Below are 16,966 nucleotides of genomic sequence, written 5' to 3'. Positions count from 1 at the left end.
TGGAAAACCAAGCACTCTTAGAAAATGCCTACCAGTATTTGACATGTGAATCCTACACCTTGTCCCTTGTAAAGTGTTCTGACACCTTACACTGGCATGATAGGTGCTTTAAAACAAATCCCTCTTTTTGGCATGGTTACCCGCACTTTGCCTGTTGTCAATGTGCTTAGACTATTTACTGGGATCCTGCTAACCAGGACCATACTGATTGTGCTTTCTCCTCTAAATTTTGTTGTCTTTGTACCCTTTAAACCCCACAAATGGCATACCTATGTACCCCTATAAGTGTCTAGTATGTGGTACTTGTGTACCCCGGGCATTGGTACACCAGGGGGCTCCTGTGGGCTGCAGCATGGATTATGCCATCCAAGAGAGCCCATGCAAACTGTGTTTGCAGGCCTGCCATTTGCAGCTTGCGTGAAAAGGTGTGTGCACCCCTTCACCGCTGGCCACTACATCAGCTCACTGTAAATCACCCCTATGGTAGGCCCTTCCAGCCCTAATGGCAGGGTGCAGGTCCCTGTGTGTGTGGGAACCCCTGCATGAGCAGAGATGCCCCTATGAACTTCAGTTCCAATTCCCTGGAATTCGTAAGTGTGGGGAAGCCTTTTTAGCTATGTACTGATCATAGGTCAATACCTATGGTCCAGCAACATAACGGTAACTCCAAACCTAGGCATGTTTGGTCAAAATCATACCCCAATACTGATGCCAGTATTGGTGCCATGATTCCATGCGCTCTGGGGGCTTATTAGAGGTCCCCCCAGTATTGCTCCTACTAGTCTTCCAAGTTCTGCTGCAGCCTCTCAGACAGGGTTCTGCCTTCCTGTTGCTTGACCAGCTCAAGCAGAGGCAGCCAGAACAAAGAATTTCCTGTGGAAGAGGGGTGCAACATCCTCTCCCTTGGAAATAGGTGTTACAAGGCTGATGAGGGGTTGCCACGCCACTGTTTTTTTTTTCTTTCTTTTTTTTTGAAGGGCACATTTGATGCCCTCCTTCATAATCCAGTTTTGCATCAGTCCAGGGACCCCCAGTCCCTGCTCTGGTGCGAAACGGCACAAAGGAAAGGGGAGTGACCACTAATCTATCCATCACCACCCTAGGGGTGGTACCCAGATCTCCTCCAGGTGGTCACTCGATTCTGCCATCTTGAAATCCAGATGGGCAGAGGTCCCTTGAGAGGCTCTGACTGGTCAAGTTATGTAGTTGTCATTGGCCCCCCTCTGATAGGTGGTCACCTTGCAAAGTGACCTAGCCCCCTTTTGGGCCATTTAGGGACTTCCTTGCGAGTGGGTCCCCAGATTGGGCGTACAAGACCCCACCAGGACACCTCTGCATCAACCTTTTCTGCTCCTGGCCACCAGAACCACTGCTGGACTCCACGGGACAAAGGAAGACTGCAACCCTGAGATGATCTCCCCTTGCAACATTATTTCCGCTGCTCCTGTCAGCAACCTGCAACATTTCTACGGCTGTGCATCCGCTGGGGTCAGCAAGACTTCAGCTGCACCAAAAAAGCAAGAGGGAATCTCCCTTGGAGTGAAGGAGTTACTCCACTGCATCTGAAGGCACCTAAGGCAACACTATCCAGATGCTGAGATCTGCTGTCATCAGGACCTAAGAAGATTCTCAAACACAAGTGGTGGTTCTGAGGGGTTCTCTCTGCCTTCTTTCCTACTTGGGAGCTGGTGAGCCTTTGCCTCTTCCTCCAGGACACAATCCCTTTGCACTGAGACTGTTACAGTAACCAAGGCTTGTTGACTCCTGCTCTGAGGGAACTTCAGGCTGTACTAAGCCCAAGCCTCCAGCACTCTACCTCTGCAAAGACAGTCTCCTCTAAGCTGCTTCAGCGACTTGGGACTCCTCTTCATGTGTGCTGCCTGGACCTCACTGTGACTTACTGTGCCTGCTGCCAGTGGGTTGTCATGGGGGGCTCCGACTGCTACTTCTGGCTCTCCTGTCTTCTTAGGATCAGCCCAGTCCCCCCCCCCCCTACAGGTTCGATTCCCTAGGACCTCGCTGGTCCTCTTCAGCTCTGCAAATCTCCAACAGCTCCAGCTGCATTTGCTTGTGCTTGTTGGTGGTCCTCCTGACCACTGACCCTTCAGCAATCAGGTGACCATTGAGGGACAGCTCTTAGGCAACTTCAGGGACTCCTCTCCAGCTCATGGACTCCGCAGCTGGACTTCATCCACCACAGTCGACCTGGATCTTCACCCACAGAAGAGTGGGCATTGCCTCTTGCCCCACCTGGACACTCCTGCATGGACTGGACTTTCACCTTCTTGTACAGGTCCTTTTCATCCAGAATACACCTTTGGGTTGCACCGGCCTGGTCCTGTTCTTGCATTATTTCAAGTGCCCATGTTAGCCTATAGGACTACCAGGTAACTTATCTTTGCTCTCCTGGTAGCTGACGGTCTTCTATTTAGTTACTTCTTGGGGTTCCATACTCTCTCAGCCCTTGGCTAACTACTCCATATCCTCTTGTGGGGGAACCCATTCTTACATTCCACTGTTTTAGTATATGGTTTCCCTCCCCCCATAGGGCCCTTGCTATTTTTTGCTAGTTCTAATGTTTTTATGCTTTTTCCTAGGACTTACCTGTGCATATTTAGTGTGTACTTACCTCCCGTAAGTGGGGATTGTTTCTAGTAATCTAGTTCAGTGTTCCCATAATAAAGTACCTTTATTTTTGCAATACTGTGTGGTTCCTTTCATGAGAGATAAGTTACTGTGTGACTACTGTGGTATTGGAAGTGCTTCACACTCCTCATGGATAAGTCTTGGTCGCTCACCAAAGCTACTACTAGAGAGCCCTGGCTTCCTATACACCGTAACACTAACTAATAAGGGTTGCCTAGACCTGGAATAAGGTGTCAACACCATAGGTGTCTACCACACACCAGGCCAACCTCCTACAATGTGACAGAGAGGCTATGGAGAGATGAGAGGCCCTTACGGTTTTTCTTCCTTTCCCTACCACATATTTACGTGAAAAAAACTTTCCCAGATCTTATGTACCTAAAAGATAAAAACAGACATTGCTTGGAAAATGTAGAATCTGACCTGAGGATTCAGCTTTTCCTAAATAAAACGAAACATTGAAAAGTTAGTCGCTAAATTGCTGCGCCAACCTTCAATTTAAACTTTTTCAATTTTTGCATATTGTTTCAATATAAAATAATGATATCTTTAGTAATTCAAGTATTAGCTTGGTGTGCACTGCTTTAGGTATTTTTTGCAAATTACTGTTTTAATGTTTGAAATTTAAATCGTACAAATTGCTTGGGGGTCCCCGGCTTCCAGTAGTGATCAGTGGGGGACCTCAGGAATCAAAAGGTTGGGAACCACTGTAAATGAAGCTATGGCACTATTCCAAATGTACTGAAGCCTTGAATACTTGGTGTATTTCATGATCATATATTTAGCTAGCTCAGAATATGGTTCACAATTCTCACAGGCCTCAAGTTGTAAGTGATAAGTATCATTGCTCGGGCAATGGAGATACAGAATCTGCAAAAGCATAAATCAATCCACCCTACCTTTCCCATATTTGTGCCAGTCCCTAGCCGTCTTGGTTCAAGCATAAACAGCAGCATAGTACCCACCTATCTCCTGCATATGTGGTAGGGAGCGTCTACACAACCCCTGCTCCAAACATTGTTTTCCATTTACTGTGGGCGTAGCATTTATTTAATATTGTTAATGATGTACAGGTAGTCCGAGAAGCACTGATCCGTATCCAGCTTCATAAATCATGGCTGTAATTAATGAATAATCTGTATCCTCATTATCAGTGCACAGTTCCCACCTTTACCATCAAAACTCATCCTTCTTACGATTTTGGCCAGCTGGGGATCTATTGTGGGTATGCAGTAGTTGTGTGTGGGAAAGAGGTGATATGGGTGTGTTTTGATAGTAATGTGAAACTATTAAAATCGCTTTATTTGGACGGTAACGATCCAAGAGTGTTAATAAATCACGTTCAAGGAGACTATTGCTTGAGAACCTGTTTCAGGTTTTTGGCTTCTGAATAGATTACTGCACGCTTGTCTGGACTAAGCCACTTTTGCTTTTTATTACTTTATCATTGACCTTCTAGCCCATCCTTGCATTAATACACACTATTATTTCCTATCCCCTAGGGCACTCCTGTTTTTGTTCATGCTGGGCCTTTTGCAAACATCGCACATGGGAACTCATCAGTTTTGGCAGACAAGATTGCGCTGAAATTGGTTGGAGAAGATGGATTTGTTGGTAAGTTGCTCATCATGTATGCCACTGCATAGCTTGAAGTTGACTTTTGTAGAGGACAATCATCATACACCCCCATCTAAGCAGAACACGAAAGAGGAAAGTACAGGGTTATATCAATTTGACTTATTTTGTGCACCAAGTTTTAACTCTGAACCAACCAGTAAACCTCACAGTGTATTATTATATAATGTAAGTTATACGATTGTGTTCTGGCTAAAAATCAAATGTTAAGATAGTTCAGATGATGTGGATAAACCACCATGTGGCAGGTTTTTATGTCCCTTCAGTTTTGGCTGCACATTCAGTATCAGGGAACACATATACACTGCTGTAGCCAACACCACAATGCTAGTTTGCAGTGGGGAAGCTTGAGTGAATTGCACATGAAATTGTCAATTAAAGAGGATGTGCTGTTTACTGTAAATAGAAGCTACAAATCACCGTCCCTGCCCATCAATGTACTTAATATCCAGGGACGTCTGAAAAAACAAGGGATCAAACACACAGTGAAATCGATTGAAAGATAAACAAGCATTTGCAATGCAATAGGTCTCGCATTAGCGAGAGTTATAGTTGTTGGCGTTGTAAATGATAATGACAATCTTGCATTTGGGACCTTATAAATGTTTAGCCATGCAGCAGATTAAACCTTTATTAGAAATAAACTGTTTATGCATTCCTTCATACACTTGGCATTATTAGACTGTATGGTCTGAACAGCCTCTACAGAGCACCACTGTAAAAATAGCATTCGGAAGAAACATGGCCATGTAACCATATATTGGCCACTAGAGGGCATAATCACATAAAAAAGAATGATAAAGAACACTGCAGTGTAACCATATATTCAGCCCCTTGAGAACATAGTATTACACATTTTCAGCTGTAGCAGGCCTTTTAAACATCATTTAACTGTGGAGTCAGTAACACAAGGGTGCAGTGCTGCAGGTTGTTATTAGATGTCCCTGTAGACTCAACAGCAGAAGGTGCTGTACCACTGGTTGTGGCTAGATGTCCCTGTGGAGCCAAAAGCACTCAGGGTACTGTGTCACAGAACACTACCAGAACTACTTTTAATGTCAGAAGCTCAGAATGCTCCCCAAACTTGGAAAGGGCTGGAGAAGTACCAGGTCATCAGTGAAATGGCTGAAATATTTAGCCTTGCTGTACATTAAACCTTTATCATAAATAAACTGTGTTTGTAGGTTAGCAGAAGGTGCAATGCTACTGGTCGTGCCTCGATGTCTCTGTGGAGGCAACTGAGTTGATGGTGCCTTGGGGCAATTATCATCCTTCAGTCCTTGGAGAGCATAATGCACTACACATTTGCAGGCTGAGCAAGGCTGTCACAATATTATTACAAACAAGGCTCTCAGAACACAAACTCATCTTGGCTGTAAAAACAAAAGTTCCAGCTATAAGAGAGGTTAAATATCCATAAAATGGTGGAAGATGTTATGATTTTTGAGCCCCCTCTAACCTAGTGTGATCAACAAGATCTCCTGGACAGAAAGAGCACATTGTTCTGAATGTTTTGGTTGTGGTCCCATTGCCCTAGGCCCACCACAGGCTAGGATTATGGCCAAAAATGTGTTGTAAAAGGAGTGCCTGTAAAGCATTATGGGGGTGAGTTTCCGTACATACATTAAACCTTTATCAGAAATAAACTGTTTGTGCATTAGCAGTAGATGCAATACCACTGGTCGTGGCTAGATGTCCCTGCGGAGCCTACTGAGTTATTAGTGCCTTTGGTTCAATTATCATCCTTCAGCTCTTGGAGAGCATAGTGCATTACACATTTGCAGGCCGAGCAAGGCTGTCTGAATATTATCACAAACAAGGCCCTTATTAGACAAACTCCTCTTGGCTGTAAAAACAAAAGTTCCAGCTACAAGATAATTTAAATATGCATTGAATGGTGGAAGAGGTTATGATTTATGTGCCCCTGCTAACCTAGTGTGACCCACAAGATGGCCTGGACAGAAAGAGCACACTGTTCTTAATGTTTTGGTGGTGCGAGTTTCCCCAAGTGCAGTGAATATTGTAGTATTGGCCCTAACGCTCTTGGGGGGGGAAGCTGCTGTTGAGGATCCATTCCTTGGTAGATGCCATGCTATATAAAGCCACAACAAAATGTACAAAACACACGCACTACACAATTACTTGTAATTACTGATTATGTAAAGTAAGGACCAAGTGAAGGGCAAACACGGAAAACGAACCACGTGTGTGAACACAAGTGCTTACTGACAAACACGAGAGGCAGGAAACAAAGAAAAATAGTCCGTAAAAGCAACAGAAAAACATTCCAGGTGTAATTACTGTACTTGGCCGGTGCTCCTCAGACAAATACAGGAAGTGACGTATCAGCTTCCAAACCAGTTAGGAGGCAGCAAAACAAGAGCAACACTGCTTTCAACCTATGGTAAGCGGCAGGTGGGAGCAAAGTCCTATACTCCATCCAACAGGTCTTGCAAGAAGTCGCATGTGTGCGGTCTAGGATTGACCTAAAAAGGAAAAAACAAAATAGAGTGCTATCTAGTGTAAGCTCATGGTTTCTTTTCTATGAAAGGAAATACACAGAGCCATGGAAAATCTGTCAGAAGGTAACCCAGTTATGTTCGGAATAAAACATATGTCTCCTTTTTGCCTCTAACTAAAACAATTTCCTCATGGATGTTCTATGCCAGTGGTTCCCAACCTTTTGACTTCTGTGGACCCCCATTTTATCATTACTGGAACCCGGGGACCCCCACTGAATCATTATTGGAATTTGGGGACCCCACACCCGAGTCATTACTGGTAGCCTAAACATTGTAGATGATTTGAAATGCAAAACAATACATAACCGAAGCAGAAACAAGCATTCATCAAACACATACAAAGTAGCACATTTATTTAATTTGCAAGCAAATATAAATAAAACATATATCAATGTAATTTTATTAGGAATTTTGGAGCTTTTCTAAATCCAATTGAAGGCATACTTCGTCCTTACTACATCCTATTTGATGTACCTGTAGTGCTCCCACGAATCAATATGGGGATACTAATTTAATTTTTAGCCTCCAACCTCAGTTTCCTTGACATTTACTGTCTGTTTTAAAATTTTCAGTTGTACACTTAGTCACCCTATTTACAGACTCTTTCCTAAACTGCTAATAAGTTGGGAACCCCCTGAAGAGTCTCCGTGGACCCCCAGGTGTCCCCGGACCACAGTTTGGGAAACACTGCTCTATCGTTGTAGATGCTGTGTCCTTGCAGGTAGTGAGTTAGGTTTTTTTCCACAGTTTGATTTAGATGGAAGGAAATGCACATAATAGCGCAATGAGGCTCCCGCCACGGCTCAACGCTGAATTTCACAGGTTGCCTGTAGGTTTGAGCTGCATTTCAGAATCCCATGTTCTTGATCGATTGGATTGGTCAGTGCTTCTGCCTTCTTTGATTGGCTGCAAGGCTAGCAGGCTTCCAGGAGTTAGTGATGCAGGAACGTGAAAGACGAGTGGCTACGATACGAATTTAGTTCTGTGTCTGTGGAGGAAACGTAAATGTGTGCAGCTTAGCGGAAGTGAAGACTGTGACTGAGCCTGTAGGATGTGCATCAGGAGAGCTCATTAGTAGCGTATCTGTTACAATGTCCAAGTGGTTAAGTACTTAAATCGTAACTGTGCTGCACTCTTTATTACTGTGTTTTTCCAGTGATAACCATTAGCACTGTTAGGTGTTTCGGTTGCTGCGGTTCTATAACTTCAGGATGATCAGAGATTGCTTTGTATCAGGCACGAGAACAACCTTGATGCCTGAGGAGTTGGAGCGGCAAGAGATAATTTAGGCTCAGGTGATTTTTAGCTGCAAAGGAGGATTTAAAGCCCTGGGTTAGCACATTTAGGGATGTTGACCAATGTACAAGAAATCATCCAGCCCAAACGCTGCTCTGCGAGTTAAGACCATATTTACACTTCCTTCAAGAAGAAATCTTGAAAAGCTTTGTTTCTTAATCATCTGCACCAGTCCTATCTTATCTTAATAGAACATGGTAGAATCAAATAGATAATAATACAGTAATATGAAAGCTGATTTAAAAAGAACAATCCATTATACTGCCTTTCATTCCAAATATTCAGTCTGTGCCAGGGAATGTTGAACTTCTTAATTTCAGAATAATCATTAGCTCATGTAACACCATATATTTCATAACAAGGCTAAATCGGTTTGATACTTTGGGACTTGGGTGAAAGCCACATATTTACAGTCTGCTTACAGGCAATTATCATACGTAGTTACTAGGTATCAAACATTCGTACCATGCCTCACTGTTTAGTCAATATTCTGCGATTTTCACTGGTAGAAAGCACATCTGTATCTTCACCTGTTTACTCTTAAGCCCACTTTACTTTTTTAGTTGTACTTGTTTTATTTGGAAATACCACAGTATCATCACATAAATATTCAAGGTTTAAAAATGCTACTTATGTGGTCATGGCAGTGTGCTTATGTACAGTCCTAATGCTGCTGCTCTCATAACACACTGGAAGTTCTGCAAGTTGCATCAGATTTGATGTTTAATTTCTTGTCATGTCCTTGCCAATATGTTTTTACCGCCATTACAATAACAAATAGTCTCCTCTTGAACTAATCTAAGAAGCTCCGAGCAGTAATGATGATAGAAATCTGGATAGCCTTCTAAAGGAATTTAGTAAAACCCATTTAGGACCAAAGTTGTAGCATTTGAGTGCTGCCACCAATCCTAGGACTGAGGCCTGCCCTCTGATTATCATGAGCATGGTGAGGGAAACAGCATTTGCTTAAAAGTGCAGGCGTTCCTTTTAGGTGAAATATTACTTTTTGGATTTTGCAGCTTAAAACTAGCAGACTGGGGAGGCAGAGCCTAGCGGGTGGCAAGGTGGCTAAACCTTTGAGGGCTTGATTACTGCTATGACAAGACTGTGGTTCCTGGTCCAGCTTTAGAGGTTGGTATCCTAAATTGGTGGTTAGGAGATATTGTATCTGCTGAAGCTTTACTGAAAACCAGAGTGAGCATGCTGTGTGGGCAGCCAAGATGGCATTGCTGGACTGACCTGTTGACACCTGGCGACGAGTGTGATGAATGAAGGAAATGAGAAACAGCATAATTGTCACAGAATGATGTGAAGTTATTGAACCATCAAATGGAAGCAGTTTAGGAAGATAGTGACTGAATTTAGAGAGGCAATCAAGAGGTACCATGGGTTCAGGACTTTTGAGTACCTTAGACTTAAAATCTAAAATTGAATTTTCTTTAAAATCAGGCTAAATCTAGAAGGATTTGCACCTAGGGTTTTCAGAATAACAAAGACGCAGGAGACTGAAGATGTAGGTGCAGGAGATTAAGAGAAGGGAGTTCTTGTTCAGGTTCTTGCAGTTGCCAACCAACGGTCTGATGGGCAAGAAAGATCCCCATGAGTATGTAGATTCTAAGCAACGTGAACAGGTTTTGAGGGAAGAAGCAAAGAAGGGTCCAATAATTCTACACAGTAGCAGAACCCATGTATTTGCAGAGGTTAGTCTCACAATCCTGTGGCACAGCGCAAGACCTGCAGGTTGTCAAAAAAATGATACGTGTAGAGGAGGCTTCTCGTTCCCGCTAACCTGCAAGTGAGAGACAATGAAAAGGCTTTTCTGTGCACTAATGAGCAAGTAGGAGAATTTGAAAACTCAAAACATTATTTTAACGTGCACCTTGAGTGATTTGAGACACCAGACCTGGCCAGTTTCTGATTAATGACATCTGTTGGGAGCTAGTCCCTCTCCGAGGATTTGTTCACTGCAGACATGAGGGAGCAATATTTATTGTGAATCTGACGAGTGAACTGCATTATCAGTTGTGCTAATAAGGTTCTCCACTTTCTTCTCTTCCCAGAACCCACAGTAATCCTAGATGAACTGTGTATTGTTTGGAATGAATGGAATAAAATGGTATCCAATCTGAAATGTTCATTTATTCAAATAGAGACTTCTAACCAAAGATTCCTCACCTTGCAAATTTCCCCAGGTGCCAGTCTTGATCCTTGAACTTTTTCAGTAGGTAGCGTTGTGTGGCTCCTCGGATCTGTCCATTCTGGAAATTTCATCTGGGTTTCATATATGCACCTGTTGGGATGGAAAAGTCCTCTGCATGGTAATGCATGTGCGCCACGTCATGGGACTCTCTCACGGATTGCACCCTTGTTGGACTGTGAGGGGTTCCCAAAGTGCTACACTCGTTGTGGTGGAAGGCTGCTGCCTTCACCAGGAGTTAAGCAGGACGAGGGTCGTCGTGACAGCATACTATGTCGTGATCAGTAGGAGTGAACAGGTCCTTTTTCACCTGTCACTGGAGTGAGGATCCAGCTAACTCACATGTTTAAAGCTCTTCTGCTATGTGCTTAACTTATCCTTACCTACATCAGTTAGATATAAAGTGCTGTGCAGTGCAGGAGTGATGACTTTGAGCTAGATGTATGTGTGCCTAGTAAGGGTACAATGCAGGGACTGAGCAGTGCTGTGTAGTGCCTGCATTGTGAGTCATGCATTGGGTGTACGTATACCTGAGAAAAGTACATTACATGACAGATTTAGTGCATGTGTACCTGCAAGAGGTACAATACATGAAAGGTGCAGTGTTGTGCAACACACACAGTGAATGTGTGTGCTAGCAGTGTATGTGCTTGCAAGTGGCACACTATGGCACAGTACATAAAGGCCACAGTACTCAGCAGAGCACAGAGTGAATGTGTGTGCCTGTTTTGGCATAATGCATGGAAGTAACCATACTGGTTAGTATGTGTGCTCTGTGTATATTCTGTGTGCAAGTTTGCCTGTAATGGTATGTTACATCGAGAACCCTTGATTCCATTTTGATAAATCCAGGCCTGCCTGCTGAAGACATGAGAAGGTAGAGGAATCCCTTCCGACAGATTTGTCGATCCCTGCATTCCTGTGAGCTGTGCGGGACACACTGGAGCAGGGAGAGAGAGAGAGAGAGACTTTAGATTTGAAAGAGTGTTCTTGGATTCAGTGAGAGATTACAAGGAAAGGGCCTGGGCATATCTAAGGAAAGAAGGAGATAGGGCTGATAAGGGAGTCATAAAGAGTAGAGCTGGGAGCCCAGCATTATCCTTTTGATGCATACATCACTTTGGCTGACATCTAGGAGTGAACTCAGGCCACACCCATGGCCTGTGTTGTCGAACTCTAAGCTTCTGAGTTTCTCCTGCTGTGACAGCCTTTCAAGAGGAAGGAGAGGAGAAGGGTGTACTTCAAAAGAAGCAGGACCCCAACATAAAACTTCAAAGACCTGGACCCTTGATCACATTTGGTGTCTGGAAATGTACTGTAAGAAAGGGAGGTTGAGACCCCAAAACTTGTCTTCTGCCAAGCAACCTGTCTATGTAAGGAGGTCAAGGTCTGCAAGACTTCTGCCTGTGACCAGGCCTGGGGGCCAAAGCCTGCTAGACTCCTTTCTGGTTGAAGGGACATCACCAAGGCACACAAAGACCTCCCACTCTGGAGCACCAGCACCTGCCTGCTTACCAAGACCAGTGTGCTTTGTGAAGAAGAACAAGGTGTTGGAGGGAGCAATGTCCAGTTAGGAACCCAGGTGAGGTAATTAGTGAAGATATAGCTGCTGCACTAACCGTGTCATTACACATGTGCAGTTTCAAGTCGGCACCCCCCACCCAAATGCCAAGAGAGGGGTGCTGTGAAGCTAGCCATGAGCAAAGTGCTGTGTAGGGCAAGTGAAGCCTGTGTGATGCTGGTTGCTGTAACCCCATATGCCGGGAGTGGCAGCCCGGGAAGTTATTGCTGTAGACTGAGAGTTGACGTCTGTATGGAACAAAGCGGCAATCCCATGAGCTAGAAGGGGTAACTGGTATGGACTGCAGTGCAATGAGGGCCAGCGCTTTGGTCAGTAGTATTGCAGCAACCCGGTATACCAGGAGGGGTTGCTGTGAGGATTGAGACGTCACCTGCAAAATGTGAAGTCGTGTTACCCGTATGTTACAAAGAAGCAGCAAGAATTGTACCAGAACTACCTCTGTGAACTGAGAAGGATGCCTTGGGTGCGTCCCCATATCACTGGGATCCTGACTGGGAGTATCAAAATGCACAAATGATTGCCCCTCCCTCTCCCCAGGAGGGGAGACCAGAACTTAACATGCAGGAGGAGCACAGGAGCACCTCCAATATCTGCTACAACTGGCCCTGTAAGCTCAGAGTTGAGCCTGAATACAAGGTGCTGCTGTGCCTCCTTCGTGAAGCCGACTCTCCGAGCGGGACCAGGGCATTGTGAGTGCCCACAGATGGGACACCCACTGAAAACCTCCACACTTCCTTACTACTGAAGTGGTAAGACTGATTCCAGGCCTATGGGGCTGCTAAGGGCCCTGCAGCGCCAAGATACTTTTGATTATCTTTCTTAGAGGTGGGGTGGACTCTTGAGTTAAGACCTACTAGTGATCATTCCTTGGATTCAGACACCAGTGAATGGGGAATAACTTTACTACATTATGAAGAGCTGACAGGACTAGAAATTTGCCAGTGAAACACTAGAGCCCTGACCGCAAGGGGAAATGTGTTATTGTATATTATGGCGTAACACTGCTTTGAATGCGTAGGTTAGAAACAAAATACTTTTTTTATAGAAAAATAAGTATTTCACTGGACATTGATTTATGGACACTGCAGTGTGTTTTTTTAAGTTTAGTCGTGTTCACTAACCAATAATCACCCTCGCTGATCCCTTTTTCACAAGGGAACCTTTGACCTTTTGTTTACAGCTACCACAGAGTCAAGTGAAGAAGGGGTACGTGACCCAGTTGCTCAGGATCCATAGTGGGTCGGGCCTCCAGGACATCGAGTAAAAGGCACCATGGTTGGGCCCAGTAAACCTTGCGTGCCCCATAGCCCTCTGAGAGGGGTTCTAACAGCACCACTACCGCACTGTCTGTTTCTTTCTATCTGCTTCGCCTGACACAGATCCAGAGTAGAAGTGATGTCTTCTGACAGACTTTTTTTTCCCTCAGGAATACTCTTAGCTTCTCAGTACTTCACAATATGCTGAATATGAGCCCTAAAATTATACATTTTGAGCAAGGCTGTGACTGCCACTGACCGATGTCGGTGACAGAAACCCATGATGTCTACTTCGGTGTCTCAGCACCTCACATGACTCATTTGTGTCCTAGCTGTGCGAAGACGAATTGCACAGACATCCACGACCCGGATCGTAAGAAATTGAATTGTAGGTTTCTGTTGTTCTGCCCATTCTTACCATTCATATTTGTGTGATGACCCAGGTAGCTTTTGCTTGCGGAGCTTGTGCGCGTAATGAACTTCAGCAGTGCCCACTTCCTCCCGAGCGACTGTGACAGCAGATGAACTCTGCCAACTCAGGCTATAAACAAAATCTTTGGGCCCCAGGGATAGATATGACTGACTTTCAGGACCCTGTCTGCAGATCCATCCCCAACGCAAACCACACCACGTGCCCTAGTCCTGAGGTTGGGCCTCTTCCTCGAGCACAGCACATGCGGCTCCAGCCTTGGCACAATGTCAGACACCGTTCTCAGCCCCACGGCTACCACCAGCCTGAGCCTTGACGCTGGTACCAATGCTGAACCCAGACTCTATAGTTTTAGATGATTCCAAATCTCTGCCCCTAACCTCTGGAACACAACAGTATATCCATTCAAAGCCAGACATTCCAAATGGATTACAAGTATGGGGAAGGAAACATATTTGAGAGCCTTCAGATGCTGGTGGTCTGGATAACTCACCAGACATTAGATTGTCCTCACAAACCTGGCCATGGCTACAGAAGATTTGGCCTCTTTTGCCAAGGGGTCAGGAGGGTTACATAAATCCTAGGCCTCAATTTATCCATACAAGAATCAAAAACAAACATCCTCACTGAGGTTCTGAACTCTGCTCAGTCCAGCCAAGAACTTCTTGCCTTTTAATGAGGCCCTCATTGACGTCTTGGTGGGTACCTGGCCAAAAGTAAGATCTCATCCCTCTCCAATTCCAGTGAATAGGCAAGTGGCAAGGCAACACAGGTCTGCTTTGGAGGACCCGGAATTTTTTCTTCAGCACCCCACCTCAAGAGTTTAGTGGTACACATGTTTCCCAGAACCCTTGTACCTTCAAAGGAATGGAAACGTGCAAAAGGACAGTCTTTTCCTTAGGTCTATCAACACCTCATGCCTCCTCTGTTGGTAATCGCCCATGTTGTGAGGCTGGGTGGTGGACACCTTGCGAACTGTCCCAGAAGGTATCAGACCAAACTTATAGCGTCTTATTTGTCATGGGCAAGATGCAGGGAAGTACACAATACATGCAGGTCTGGACACTACTGACTGCTTGGGTAGGGCAGTCTGAACCAGCATCATTTGCTCCACCGAGTTTTCCTGACTGGCAAGTACCAAATGGACATTCCCTTTGACGGTTCTCGGCTGTTTAGAGCGAAGGTTGCCTACAGTCCCCTCCCATTCCCCCTGACCCCCACAACAGCTCCCCTTCTGAGGCTTTGTTAGGTGTTTCCAGCAGAGGCAGCTGCAATATATGCCTCAGCAACAACAGGGCTCCCAGTCCTTTCAAAGGCAAGGCTGGGGAGCTGGCTGACTGTGCCCAGGGCCGTGGGGCAACACAGTACCTAGTCCCGAACCCTGCTCCTACAGCTACTGTATACCACTAACTTGTCCTTTGCTATGATCACCTGGTGCAAGGTCAAATAACCTTTTACCTCACAGGATGGCAGAGCATTATGTCAGACCAATGAGTGTTTTAGTATCACACAAGGATACTCTCTACCCATCCTAACCTATCCCCCAGACCTACCATCCACAACACTTCCCAGAGGACCACTTGACAATATTCTGTGGAGAAGTTTGGGCTTTCTTGGCCAAGAGATCAGTAGAGAGAGTGCAGGTGTCAGAAATCTGGACTGATTGCTGCCTGTAACTTTCTGATTGCCCTGTTTTGGACCCTCACCTTCTGATTGCCTTCCTACAGAAGGACATGTTCAAAATGATCACCCTGGCGTAAGTCCTGTCTGCCCTGAACTCAAGAGACTGGATGATAACTCTGTACTTGCAAGACGCATAGTTTCACATCCCTGTCCTTCAGTCAGGCGTTACCTGTGGTTCCAGGTCAGGTAAGTCACAGGCACTTTCAGTTCTCACCGCCTCCTTTAGCCTTAGCAGTGCAACTTGGGTGTTCACCATGGTGAAGGTTGAAGCAATCTGAGGAGGTTGCGAATAACAGTTTTCCCATACCTCCCATGCCACTGGCTACTGAAGGCAGGCTCACCTCAAACAGTCGTGGACCGCCTCCATATGATGGCCAATTTATTGGCAACTTTTGGCTTTTCCATCAACCTGGCGAAGTCGTACATGACTCCTTCACAGCGGCTGACCTTCATCGGAGCCATCTCAGATACAGTGCTCTTTCAAGTCATCCCCCACCTCAGTGAGTTCAGTATATTTGGGCTATGATCCTGATGTTTCAACCCTTGACCCGAGTCTTAGTTTGGGTAGCTCTGAGGCATCTGGGCCTCATGGCCTCCTGTATCCTGATCGTGGATCATACAAGGCTGCACATGTGTGCTCTGCACAAGAATCTGAATTGCCAGTGGGCTCAGCACCATGGCAATCTATCATATTTCACCCAGGTGTCAGAAGAGGCTGTGAAATGTCTGCAGTGATGGCTGCGTGGCCGCAGTTGGACCAGCAACAGACCCTTCTCCCTGCTACCCATAGCTAACCATCATGATGGTTGTATCCTTGTTGGAATGGGGAGGTCATCTGGGACAGGGAAGGATCAGAGGTGTCTGGTGGAAACTTGCCTCCACATTAACTTGTTGGAGTTGTGATGGATTCGCTTAGCACTGAAGGTGTTTCTCTAAACCATTAATGGAGATCGGATGCAGAATCTCACATGACTCCGCCATATGGTATTGCAATAAACAGTGTACATGTCCAGAAGGCATTGGGTCTCTGGAAATGATTGAATGTTCAGGGCTTCTCCCTGACTGCACAACACCTGGACAGGATCTTTAAATGCTAGGGCAAACAAACTCAGCCAACGTTGTCTAGCGTTGGTGCTGGAAGTCTTCAAACAATGAGGATAGACCTGGCTTGATCTATTTACCACTGTAGAGGATGCATGGTGCACAAACCTATGCTCATTGAAGTTCGCGATGCAGACCTCCCTCAGACGCCTTCTGCCTGCATGAAGGGGCAAAAATTCTGTACACCATTCTTCTAGTCCCTCTTCTGCCCAGACTACTGCAGAAGATCAAGGGACCAGCCCCAAGTCATCCTAGTGGCTCCAGAGTGAGGAGAGTGTAGTACCCGGAACTTCTAGCCATTAGCATTTGTTCTCCAATCTGGCTACTCCTTAAGGAGGATCTCCAGTCACAGCACTAGGGCTCAGTTTTGTAACTGCGCCTACACCTTCATGCATAGAGATTGATCAGCTACAGCTGATTGCTTTGTCATTCTTCCAGGTGGTTGGTGTCATATTGGCAAACATACTTCCATCCACAAATTCTGTCTATGCAGGACGTCGACAGACGTTTGTTGCTTGGTGTTAGTTTCAAAACATCCAATCTCTAAAAGCACAGTTTTCTCATGTTCTTCACTATTTGTTTTGTTTTTGTTTCTTGCCAGGCAAGACGTTGCTGTGG

At 45.3% G+C, this 16,966-nt stretch overlaps 1 protein-coding gene across 3 annotated transcripts in view; it reads left to right on the top strand.

Annotated features, from left to right (window-relative positions):
* MTHFD1L (methylenetetrahydrofolate dehydrogenase (NADP+ dependent) 1 like) overlaps positions 1 to 16,966 on the top strand; it is a 1,484,080-nt gene that overhangs the window by 923,600 nt on the left and 543,514 nt on the right. For all 3 annotated transcript variants that reach the window (XM_069234289.1, XM_069234288.1, XM_069234290.1), the window contains one exon: positions 4,149 to 4,260. In XM_069234289.1, the coding sequence (XP_069090390.1) occupies positions 4,149 to 4,260 (112 nt within the window). The remainder of the gene's footprint in view (positions 1 to 4,148; positions 4,261 to 16,966) is intronic.

This window comes from Pleurodeles waltl, chromosome 5 (assembly GCF_031143425.1).
Source record: "Pleurodeles waltl isolate 20211129_DDA chromosome 5, aPleWal1.hap1.20221129, whole genome shotgun sequence".
NCBI lineage: Eukaryota > Metazoa > Chordata > Amphibia > Caudata > Salamandridae > Pleurodeles > Pleurodeles waltl.
The sequence above is the reverse complement of the archived record's forward strand: the minus strand, read 5'-3'. Positions and strand labels throughout refer to the sequence as shown.